General features: G+C 42.8%; 1 protein-coding gene across 2 annotated transcripts; it reads left to right on the top strand.

Moving 5' to 3' along the window:
* The first annotated feature begins 3059 nt into the window (after nt 1-3059).
* On the top strand, nt 3060-11246 carry MRPL45 (mitochondrial ribosomal protein L45). Of its 2 annotated transcripts, XM_006098904.3 has the most exons (8): nt 3060-3193; nt 4098-4275; nt 4702-4819; nt 6343-6441; nt 8818-8866; nt 9846-9995; nt 10425-10598; nt 10778-11246. In XM_006098904.3, exons 1-8 carry the CDS (start codon nt 3128-3130, stop codon nt 10862-10864), a joined length of 921 nt encoding a protein of 306 aa, XP_006098966.1. In that variant the 5' UTR covers nt 3060-3127; the 3' UTR covers nt 10865-11246. The 2 variants fall into 2 exon arrangements, with proteins under 2 accessions (XP_006098966.1, XP_023618361.1); XM_023762593.1 differs by lacking the exon at nt 9846-9995.
* Nucleotides 11247-12819: the final 1573 nt, after the last annotated feature.

Raw genomic sequence — 12819 nt, 5'->3', positions numbered from 1 at the left:
TCATAGGGCTGGGAAGCAGTGGCCATAACTAACCAGAATGGGAACATGTATTAACTCATTTAATGATTTAATAACAATTCTATGAGTTAGGTACGTATTTACCCCCTTTGTATAGGTGAGGGAAAGAGGTGGAGCTAAGATGTAAACTTAGGCACTATAGCATTCTCAACCATTATGTGAGAGTCATAGATAGTTAACTCCTGGAGTGACAAAGAAGCCCTGCTAACATTGTTAGCTGGAAATCACTTGAGAACATTTCCTAGAAAGTCGGAATTCTTGGCTTTTCTATTCCTCTTTATCTTGGAGAACTCACCTCTGTTCTTCATGCTCTCAGGGAAGGAAGTACAACAGGAATACATGGTAAACCTATTGCTTGCATTGTAATCAATAAATACATTGTAATCAGATTCGTTCAGTTCTCCAGAAGGATTTTTCTTCTTTGAATCAACTGTGCTCCTCTTAGAATGCAGGCTACCGGAAAGAACTGCAGGAATTTCAATCTTAGATGCCACCTGCCCTGGGAGGGGGGGAAAATGCAAGTACACGCCCCCACTGCTTATGAGATATCCCATTCTTTTTGGCTCCGTTTAGAAATTTCAAAATTTGGAGAAATAAGAAATCAATTTTGCCTTCTGCTTCATCATATTTCATCTGGGATTCTATTCATTTATTGAATAAATACTTGAATGTCTACTATGTGCAAGACTGTCCTTTGCGAGGCTGAGCCCCTAACCACTTTATTCCTCCCTCTACTTGCACGAGTTCCCTTCTCTTGCTTTTTCTGAAATGTGAATTACTAGGGTTACAGAATTAAGAAATATCCCGTGGTGTTACTTTCCCAGCAGACAGCTCCCAATTTTCCATGGAGTTAATGAGATAGAAAGATATGAATTTTCCAAAAGAGCAGCTAATAGGAAAAGAGAAGCTCATTCATTCATCTCAGAATGAATTAAATGATGTTAACTTCCCTTATTATTTCATCCATGCTGATATGAAACAAATTTGCATTCCTTGAGAAGCTGATCAGAGGGCAGGCAGAGGATGATCTGTGATGTGTTGGCTACCATGCGAGGCCAACATAAACTCAACAGTGGAGCAAATAATCCCAGATTATATCAATGTTCTGTATTAATCAATAACTACTCAGTGGAGTGGGTTTTTTTTCACTTCGGTGGTGAGACAAGTAAAATAAAAATTTCATGTTTTATTTTCTGGGGCATAGATTGACAGAAGTCTGTTAAGAAATGACTAGATATCTCTCATTTAACTGCTTAATGATATATGTTCTTTAATTAATACATATGGCAACTAACTTCATGTTGCTATTAGTGTGTAATGCTATAGGTTCAGTGCTGTGGCTAGGGCTGATAGGGAATTCTTACCTTTGAAGAATTTGCAGTAGAGTTGAGAAGTCAAGATTTAAGACAATGCATGTGATCCCCAAACCCAAAAGTAATCTCTCTCTTTCCTTTCATAGTCCTTAGCATTTTACCCGGAACTTTGTAGCAATTCTATTCCAGCCAGTAAGCTCTTTTTGTACATACCATAGTTTCTGACTCATTGCAAAATACTGTAGGTAAGTGCTCAATAGACACTTAATTGTCAGGATAAGATAAGAACCTATGGGTAAGTGGAAAGTGTTTGCCATTCAGCAATGATTACAGCACTGGATTTTCCAGGATGATGCCAACATCATGCATCCTTAAACAACTGAATGTGAAGCAGGACAGCCTAGTAGTTCATGGGTTCTAGAATTAGACTGCTTGGATTTGAATCTCAGTTCTGCCAATTATTAGCCATCGAATCTTTTTTAAAATTATATTTTTATTGATTTTTAAAAATATATTGTATTGATTTTTTACAGAGAGGAAGGGAGAGGGATAGAGAGTTAGAAACATTGATCAGCTGCCTCCTGCACACTCCCTATTGTGTATGTGCCCACAACCAAGGTACATGCCCTTGACCAGAATCGAACCTGGGATCCTTGAGTCCGCAGGCCGACGCTCTATCCACTGAGCCAAACCAGTTAGGGCTATTTTTATTGATTTTAGAGAGGAAGGGAGAGGGAGAGATAGAAACATAAATGATGAGAGAGAATCATTGATTAGCTACCTCCTGCACACCCCACATTGGGATCGAGACCCAGGCATGTGCCCTTGACCAAAATCGAACCCTGGACCCTTCAGTTGGCAGGCTGATGCTGTATCCACTGAGCCAAACCGGCCAGGGCTAGCATCCAATCTTAATTAAAATTTGTAATTTCTCTGTGACCCAACCTCCTATGTAAAAGGAGAATATTACTCTTGTTTGTGGTGAGAAGTAATTTAATTAATACATGTAAATGCTTAGAAAATTGCTTGGCACCCGGTAAACATTTCTAAGTGTAAACTATTATTTGTTCATGTTAACCCCATGCCTCTGTCCCAAAATGACAGATAAGAAATGTTTTTGTCGTCCACGTGTCTTTTGCTTCAATAAACGCAGTAGCCAGTATGTTTGTTCAATAAACATACTAGTCATCTGACATTAAGAAAAAATTTTCTTTACACAGTACAGATTGGGAAAACTAGGGCTTAAGTTTAAGGTCACACAGCACATTGAGGTCAGATACAGACCCAGAAACTAATCGTGATTGCCTATCTGGGATCAAAGTAGGCATTGGGAAAAAAAACACTGGTCTCGGAAGAGCCACACCTTTTCATCAGCCTCCGAACTGAAACCAGGTGCAGCGCCGGCCCAATCACATAAGAATGCAGCAACTCCGGGCCGCCTGCAAGCCTCCTGCACAGGGAATGCAGCAGCTCCGGGCCGCCTGCAAGCCTCCTGCACAGGGAATGCAGCAACTCCGGGCCGCTTGCACGCCTTCTGCGCAGGCGCAGCTCGCGCTCCAGCGCTCCCGGGTGGGCGCGTGACAGCCGTGCGCTCCCCCCTCCCCCCAACGCCGTCTCAGTGCGCACGCGTAGTCTACCCGCCACGCGCACGTGCGCGTTCACGCTGCTCACACTTCGGCGAGGGGCGCGCGCCCTGGAAAATTCCACACCCGAGCCAGCTCCACCCTACGCGCCTTCTCTCCGGTCCCAGGCTCTTCACTCTTAGTCCCCAACCCAGAAGCCTTTGCGCGGACAAAATGGCTGCCCCCATGCCGCGGGGGCTGTCTTGCTTATCCAGGGCTTTAGGATGGTGGTCTCGACAGGTGGGTAGGGAGGGGGCGGATAGGGCTCCAGGGGCTGGAGGAGGAGGACAGGGGAGAGGGAAATACTCCCTTCGCAGTTGTCCTTGGTGAGCTTGGAGGGTACGAGTCACTCCAAGGCGAGGGAAGAGTTTAAGGAAGACGGGGACCCAGCTACTGAGTAAGTGGCTAAGTAGCGAAAGCCTCGGTAGAGCCAGGAAGGGAGCAAATTCCCGGGGATTAAGGTTCTGCGGTTTGGTCTGGGTTTGTTTGGCGGGAAGGGTTTAAAGGTAATGGTTTGGAAGGTGAGCTCGCTTCCCCTTGATTCTATAAACGTCCTAAATGGAACAACATCTGCCACTGTACCTGCCTGAGCAAACCTCATGGTCAGAGAAAAGAGAACTGGCCTTTAAACAGCTGATTAACCAGTTGGGAGCGATAATGACTGAAATTTACAGTGAGGATACCAATAGAATGAGCAGAATGTAATCTCAGTAAAAAATAAAATAGAAGAGATGCCAAGACTTTTCTTATGCTTTAATAATAGCATTCTGCTCATTTCAGCCTCGGGTCGGTGTTTAATCCCCATCAGACTGAAGGTTTTTTGAAAGCAGAAGCCTTGCTTTAACCTTGCTTTAATCACTCTGTATCCCTAGGAGTTGGCATAGTCCTGCACTATGGAGAACACTAAAGGGAAGTCTTTAGTAAATGTTGAGGCGTTAGTAAAAGTTGCTTACTAGCTTCTAGTAAGAAACACCCATAAATGTTAAAGTAGTAATGCATTCCTTCCTCCTCCCCCCCAATAGATGGCTTTATAATTGTTCCTAAGTCATTCTTTGTATATTCCCTTTTGACCTTTGCTGAGAGTTTGTTCAAGATAGTAGTTTTTTCCAAGTTTACCTATATCCTAACCTTTCCTGCCTTCCAGCCTGTCCTGGTGACTCAGTCCATAGCTGTAGTTCCAGTGAGAACTAAAAAACGTTTCACACCTCCTACTTATGAACCCAAATACAAATCAGAAAAGGAATTTGTAGAACATTTCCGGAAAGCAGGAGTTGTCATTCCTCCAGAACGTTTGGAGCGTCCCATACATCTGGCCTGTACAGGTGAGGCGTGGTGTTTCTGAGACCTTGACCCATTCCCCTTCTGTCAGAGATCATCTGGAAAGTAAAATGATTTGGACTATGGTCGACACTAGTTAATTAACCACAAAACCAGTGGATCAATAGAGCCTCAATAACCATTTACTTTGTATGCACTGTATTTCATGAGGTCATCTTTGATCTTGTTTTCCCACTATTCTTCGAAGGCAAAGGTGAAATTTCCCCATTTTGTACAAGAAGAAACTGAGGCTCTGAGAGGAGACTTAAGTTACCTTATTCTATTTTTTCTAATGTAACATGATTCCCTCTACATGAAAGTCTAGTTCATTAGTCTATATATTTAGGATCCCTCCTAATTTTATGTGACTTCAAGATGACTTTTTCTCAGTCTTTCAATGCTTTCTTAGTTGTCTCCTTCTCTCATTTCAGGTGGTATCTTTGACCCCTATGTTCCTCCAGAGGGTGATGCTCGGGTGTCATCTCTTTCAAAGGAAGGACTGGCACAGAAAACTGAACGATGGAAGAAGAATGTGGCGTCACAGTTGTCGTAGGTGTCTGAGACAACTGGGAGCTAATATTAGAATAAAAGTTCTTGTTGCTACTTTATTCCAAAGAGATCATCTTGGGCTAATTGGATTGGATATAACTCCCATAACAATTTGACATTATTTTCTTTCTCTGTAATAGAGTCCATTGACCAGAATAATATGGGCATTCTGATTCTTAGCATCTCAACCTTTTTTTTGGTTGTTTTTGTCACATCAATTAGGGAGTTGACTTTGAAGTTTGTAGGACTTTTAAAAAATATATTTTTAAAATTAAAATAAATTTTATTAAAATATATGTTTACTTAATTATTTTTAAAAAATATTTTTTAGCCCTAACCGGTTTGGCTTAGTGGATAGAGCGTCGGCCTGCGGACTGAATGGTCCCAGGTTCGATTCCAGGCAAGGGCATGTACCTTGGTTGCGGGCACATCCCTGGTAGGGGTTGTGCAGGAGGCAGCTGATGGATGTTTCTCTCTCTATCCCTCTCCCTTCCTCTCTAAAAAATCAATAAAATATATTTAAAAAAATTTTTTTTTAATTGATTTCAGAGAGAAAATATATTTTTATTGATTCCATACTGGCGGGGAAGTTTGTAGGACTTTTTTTTTTTTATCACATATTTTGTTTTATTATTATTTTTTTAAATATATTTTTATTGATTTCAGAGAGGAAGGAAGAGAGAGAGAAACATCAATAGTGAGAGAGAATCACTGATTGACTACCTCTTGCACACCCCGCACTGGAGATTGAGCCCACACCCGGGCATATGTCCTGACCAGGAATCGAACTATGATCTCCTGGTTCATAGGTCGATGCTCAACCATTGAGCCATGCCGGCCAGGCCTGAATCTTTTTATAAGATATTTTTATTGATTGATTTTAGAGGGAGAGAGAAACATCAATTTGTTGTTCCACTTATTTGTGTATTCATGCGCTGACCAGGGATTTGAATTCGCAACCTTGGTATATCAGGATGATGCTCTAACCAACTAAGCCACCCAGCCAGGGTTCATTCTGACTCTTTAAAATATATATATATATATATATATATATATATATATATATATATCTTTATTGATTTCAGAGAGGAAGGGAGAAGGAGAGAGAGAGAGAAACATCAATGATGAGAGAGAATCATCGATCAGCTGCCTCCTGCATGCCCCCTACTGGGGATTTAGCCCACAACCCTGACCGGGAATCAAACCGTGACCTGGTTCATAGGTCGATACTCATAGGGCTCATTCTGACTCTTGAGCCTTTCTATGACACCTGTGTTTTCTTTCTTAGTGCTTATAGGATGTTTTCTTTGATGCCAGAATTATGAAATTTTACTATAAGAAACCTTGGTCTTTCTTTAAAATGATTAATTAAAATGAGAGTTAGAAGGTTGAATTCATAGGACTTGACACATTTAAAAAACAATTACTGAATAAATAATTAGATAGACATTAATGGAGGTTAAGCTGTGAGTTACAGAATTGAATGAAGTCTTTAAAAATGATTCTCACGCTTAATTTTACAGCGTACGGAAGGTAAGAGAATATGATGCTAATTTTAAAATAAAGGACTTCCCTGAAAAAGCTAAGGATATCTTCATTGAAGCTCACCTTTGTCTAAACAAGTAAGTGAACCCCCTGTCTTATACCCATTATGGTCTCATGGCCAGCAGTACTAAAACCATGGCATCATTTGCTCTGGTCTCTGTGATCTACCAGGCTGACCAAAATGTGCAACCTCAAAATTTTGGAGGGCAAAGTCTCTACTCTCTGCCCTAGCACCAGCCATCCACTGCAGAAACACAGGCCACTATCCCCACAGTCATGATAGGGCTGAGGGAAGAGGGATGATAGATAGTTTGCACATATTGTTCTTCTACCCGAGATCACTAGCCCCTCCCCTCAGCAGGCACTCCCCTGGTTGTTATAGTGTCCAGTCAGAATCCAGAGTTCTGAAATGGTGGTTCTGGTCATTTTTTCTAAGTTACCAGTTGTTTCAATGGAGGGACCAACCCTAGCGCTTCCTATTCCATTATTTTGCTTAATGTCTTGAGTCTGTTGTTTTTACTGGGTAGATTCCAGGTCTCCTTTTGAAATGTTTAGTTGTAAGCTCATCTTCATTGGAGAATGTTTCTTCTGAGGAAATCCTAAACAACCTAAGTTATGAACATGCTCCCAGAGAGGTTTTGTGTGTGTTTCTGCCAGATACCTCAGGGTATCAATTTTTATGTTAATTTCTTAGCTTAGGAATTCTTACACCATAAATTTCATATCCACATTTGCGTAAAAATGTGGGCTTAGAGCTTTAATTTTTCAGTTTCTTTGTTTTTATTTTTTCTCCCACGCACAGCCCTAGACAGAGAGAAGCATTATCTCTAGGTTGGTGGGCTATTTTTCTAGTCTCTATTTCCTGCAGGTGCAGGACTCGTATGGTCATCGCTTTATTCAGGGATTTCAGTTCCAACTCCCTGTTTTTGGAGGGTCCAAGGTTTTAGGAAGAGACCAGCCCCTAGTCTTCAGACCCTATTTCTGGATCCCTTCATCATCCCTTGTGCTGTTGTAGCAGATTGTATTCTTTCCATCTGGTGTTCGTTCCCTCTTCCTTTCTGGCGTCTAGGGATTTACCTATCTTTCTAGTGAACTAGGACAGTGTATTTAAAAATGTGTGTGTGTGTCTGTGTGTATCATATTCTATCCTACATTTCTAGATGTTTATAGAGGGTGTAGTTTTACATTAGTTCAGTCCATAATGTTACCAGAAGCAGATGTCTTTATTTTTTAGTGTCAATTCCATTGTAAAATAGTAAGTGAACTCATAGAAAAGGGAATTTATTTCTACTGAGGATTTCTAGGTCAGTATAGTGAGGAGGAAGGGTTCATTCAGAGGTGCCAGACAGAGTGGTTGAGGTAGCTATCACCACAACTCAGCATAGTCTAGTCTAGAGCTACAGCAGGAGAAATGAGTTGGAATCTTTTCTCTTGGAAATAGAGGTGGGAGGGAAGCAGATAGAACTAATTCCTTACCCATTCTGGGATTAGAGTCAAGAATTTTTAAAGGGATAAAGACTTAAACTGCCCAGGAAGTATTAAACTGTGAGGGAAAGTCGTGAATGTGTACATAAAGAAACTAATCTGTACTCTTAGGTTTATATGAAACTCCTCAGTTACGAATCTTCCTAAAATCTTGTATGCACAAAGGCTGGGGTTTGCTATCTGTTTTCTTACTCCTACTGCATAGAATCAGCATGACTAGGACACTGTGGCAGTAACAAAGATGGGCGTGGGGGAGGGGAGCATGGACCAGAAAAGATAGATGATTATCTTTGGCGAGGTTCAAAGATGAAGTGTAAGATTCAAAGCCCAGCCAAAACCGGTTTGGCTCAGTGGATAGAGCGTCGGCCTGCGGACTGAAAGGTCCCAGGTTCGATTCCGGTCAAGGGCATGTACCTGGGTTGCGGGCACATCCCCCGTGGGAAATGTGCAGGAGGCAGCTGGTCGATGTTTCTCTCCCATCGATGTTTCTAACTATCTATCTCTCTCCCTTCCTCTCTGTAAAAAATCATAAATATATAAAAAAAAAAAAAAAAAAGATTCCAAGCCCAGCCAGTTGGTACTGGTGATGAGTCTGCGGTAAGAAGAGAAGATGAGCTTTTGATTGTTGTTATGTTGGGTTTGTTTTCCGTGTTGCAGCTTAGAACAAAAACTAGTCCCCATGTCAGCGTCTCTTGCCCATCTTAAGGATGTATATGATAATTTCAGAGAAATTTCTTTCTGCTCCTGAGATTCAGATCTAACTTTACTCGGCTATGGAGCTCAGGATTTTCTGGTAAATCAGGTTGCTGTTCATCTTGTGTCTCCAGGATTTAGCATATCACCTGGCCTATGGTAGGAGTAAAGAAAATATTTGTAAAAATGAATTGTTTTTCATTCTCAGGGTCATTTTCAACTTTCATACAGGGTATCATAAAAGCAGGAGTCAATGATATGTATCTCTTTTTTAGCTCAGACCATGACCGACTTCATACCTTGGCAACTGAAAACTGTTTTCCGGTAGGTTCTCAGCCTTAGAATTGTGGGATGCTGAATGGGCATATTGTAGACATCACCTTTGGTTTTCTTAAGTAAGATCAGTTTTGAAAATGCAGGAAGTTTAACGCAAAAGCTGAAGTTCCATTGTTTTTGCCTGAATGATAATGACTTGATGTGGACTTTGGTAAGGGCCATGCAAATGAGGAAGGAGAAAGTCCCTCAACAAGCAGTACTGAACCTTAGGTGTGGATCTTGAGCTCAGGGTGTGGGCCACAGTAGGCCAGCCTACACTTGCCTACACTATAAAAAGGATTTAACGAGCATTCACAAGGCTTACATTGTGTGGTAACAGGGGTGCTAGGTACTTTGGGAGACCCCCAAGGAGGGGGACTTTGTGATTCAAGAATAAGAACTTCAGTTTCTATCAGTTCGGCCTTATCTCCCTAGGGACAGGGATAGCTAACCAAGTCTCAGCAGTGTAGGATTTTATGTCCCTGTAAAATCCCACTCTTCCCTGCTAAAAAGGGGAGGGGGACAACCTATATGCAATCAGCAGCAATACATGCAATAATTACCAGAATATGAAAGTGTATGGGAGGTTGGGTGGTGAACACACAATGTAATATTCAGATGATGTATTATAGAATTGAACACCTGAAACCTATATAATTTTATTAATGAGTATCACCCCAATAAACTCAATAAAAAAGGGAAAAAATCAAGCTGTCAGTTTGGAGTGTGGTTTTCATTGATTTGCAGACGGGTCCTCAAGGCGGTAGGTTGGTCTTGAGTTGTGATTTAAATGGAAAGAGGGTTGTTGTGAGGTGGGCTTGAGCAATAGTTCAATGAGAACTTGGGATGGTTGAAAAGAAAGCATTTGGTGGGAAATGTTGCATGTTGGTTGAAATATTGCAAGAAGAGAGAGCAGGTGTGGAAGGAAGCACCAGCTTTCCTAAAAGGAGGGAAAAACTCAGTAGAACTTGTTCTCTTCTGCCTTCAGGACATGGTCTGGGACCTCCAATATAAGACCGTCCGCTGGAGCTTCGTAGAGTCTTTAGAGCCAGCCCAAGTGGTTCAGGTTCGCTGTTCAAGTATGGTGAACCAGGGCAATGTATACGGCCAGGTCACCGTCCGCATGCATACCCGGCAGGTAGAGTCACCAGTCTGCTTTCCTCCCAGCTGCTTTTCTTCACTCAGGTTGGGCACCTACCTCTGGAATTATGGCCACAGCTCCCCAGGACTGTGGGTTCTAAGGGAAGGTTTACTGTGGTCTTCCCTGCCCTTTCCCTACACCCTTCCTACTGCTGGAAGTTAGCTCTGCGAGGACAGATGTAAGAATATTCTCTCCCACCCTTCCTAGTCTCAACTGCCTCCCTCCTCCCCTCCCCAGTCAAAAATACTTCTAGAAGTAAAGTGTCAATAGTTGATCAGTTAATCTAGATTCAGAATTCTGAGATAATTTTTCTACCCATTAAAATGTTTTGTTATGGTTGTCTTTTAAACGGTTGTGTGCAAAAAAACAAAACCAGACACAACAGTTCTGAGGATGAACTGGCCAGACTTGCTTTCATCCTTGCAGACTTTGGCCATCTATGACCGGTTTGGCCGACTGATGTACGGACAGGAAGATGTGCCCAAGGATGTCCTGGAGTATGTTGTTTTTGAAAAGCACCTGACAAACCCCTATGGAAGCTGGAGAATGCACGGCAAGGTCGTGCCTGCGTGGGCGCCCCCTAAGCAGCCTATCCTTAAGGTAAGGCAGCTTGTGAGATTTAAAAGAGCTGAGGCCATAGTCGTGGTATCCTGTCAGTCCTGTTAGGCGCCCCCTCGTGGAGAGAGGGGGTGATGCAGCACCAGGGAAGGGGTGGGCATGAAGGTGAGTGGGTGAGCCTGGGGCTTGGATGATAGATAACTCAGCTTCCTGCTTTTCAGACGGTGATGATCCCTGGCCCCCAGCTGAAACCTGGGGAAGACTATGAAGAGCCACAAGGAGCGGCCCATAAGTCTCAGCTAGCCTGAGGGCAAAAATGACTCTTGAGGTGAAGTATGGGCGATGAGGTGGCTGGGAGCTGTGAAGTCGTCCATCTCCATGACGCTGCAGAAAGAGCCATCTTTGTTCTCTCCTGTTCTGCTGCGGTCATTACAGCAGTCTCATCCTCGATAACCACAGCTGATGGCCGGGCCCAGGTGGGTGGCTGTTACTCACAGCCCTGGACTCACTTCTTTTAAGTTGTATATCTACCTTCTGGGTCCAGATGAAAGACACTATGTTTCAGAGAACGTGTGACACCAGTTTTTCCTGCAGCAGGGACTGTCAGGAGCAAACTGGCAGAATTTCCTTTCTTACCACAGGACAGGGATCAGAGTTTGAAATAAAACACTCCTGCAGTGTTGGATCAATTGTGGTTGGTTCTGTCCATATTCCCTGGTTCAGGCTAGAAGTAGACCAGCCTTCAAATGGCAGTAATGGAAAACAGGCTTAATTGTGAGTGATGTGACTTCCAGGAAATCCAGACTTGGGAAAAATAATTAGTGTTTATAAGAGATGGTATCATTTAAGAGGATCTTTTCTCATACACTGACTCACTGAATCAGCATTCGTATTTCACAGACGAATGTAAATCCCACCATGTCCTAAAGGCAGAAGAGAAATCATTTCTCAGCCTTTGGAGCGTGTTCCTAATTATCAGCTGTGCCCTGGTATGATCCCAGGAAGCGTGGGGGAAGTTCATACATTGGGGTAGTCCATCTGTAAAACGTGGTTCCCTGACTTTGATCGCCTTTTAGAGTAGGCGACTATTTTCAGCCCAACCCTGGGAAAGCAAAGGCACCAGACTATGGGCCTGTGTAGAGTGAAACAGCCCAGCCCCTTCTTGTTCCTTAGTCCAGCTGGACTGTCAGGAGGAAGAAGTGGGACTGCCCAGGTGTCCTGTGTCGTTGGAAGTTAATGACAAGGGAAATCAGTCTACCCAGCAGCAAGCTTGGCTCATAGTACTATTGCTTCGTCAGCCCAGTGTGGCCTTCCCTGGAAAAACAGGACCTTAATTCTCATACTTTGTATTTTTCAAGCCTAGAATTTTCTTTTAAGGAGTCTGTAAGTTAGGGTAAGGATTAATCTGTTCTGACCTTGACCTGAGAGTAGAATCCAAATAAACTGGAATCGGTTGAGAATAATCTAACTCCTCAGTCCTTCTAACGCTACCGTCTCAGCAAAGCAGCAAACCGACCACGCCTCACCGGGGAAGATGGTTGTTTTTGCAACAGCTGCTGAGTGCTGGCTATGGAAACAAGATGTGGAGGCTTAGGGAAGAGGCAGCATTGATGGGTTAATCCAAAACAGCCACTCTCATCATGCTACTTAGTTTCAACCTCTTTGGCTTAAAATGTACATCATTTTGCAGCCCATGTAAGGTTTGGTCATATCCTATTTGTGTGATCCCCAGATTAAGGCAAAATGAGATGGGAAGTGCTTTGAGCAGGATCTACAGCCACGAGGAATAAGGGGAGGTAACCCAGGTTGGGTAGGGAAGCAGAGAAACAAAGCACGCTTACTGGGCAAATGATACATTGATTCTCTGAATATGTGAAAACAGTGCTTTAAATAAGCTGTTTCACCCCACTCCCCAGATCTGTCTCCGGGGTCTCTAGATAATCCTAAACAGCAGCTAAGCAGTAGCTGCCACAGGGAGCCAGAGGATAAGTGCAGTTTTCATTTCCCCTTGGGATCAAATCCAGATGAGCGAATGGCCCAGATGTGAAGGATTGGCTAGAAAGGCCAGGCAGAGCCCATCTGCAGTGCCAGCCACAGAGTGGAAGTCCTGAAGGCTGCAGTGTTGTTACCTTGGGCTTTAGAGCAGGCATTGTTTTAATTCCTGTTCTTGTTGAAAAACATTGAAAAAAGAAAATCACCATAATGAATAAAGCTACAACCAACTGCCAAGGAAAAGCATTCTTTATTTTTTTCTATATGGTTT

The sequence above is a fragment of the Myotis lucifugus genome, unplaced genomic scaffold, assembly GCF_000147115.1.
Source record: "Myotis lucifugus unplaced genomic scaffold, Myoluc2.0 scaffold_254, whole genome shotgun sequence".
Taxonomy (NCBI): Eukaryota; Metazoa; Chordata; class Mammalia; order Chiroptera; family Vespertilionidae; genus Myotis; species Myotis lucifugus.
Note: the sequence above shows the minus strand (reverse complement) of the source record. Positions and strands in the feature narration are given on the sequence as shown.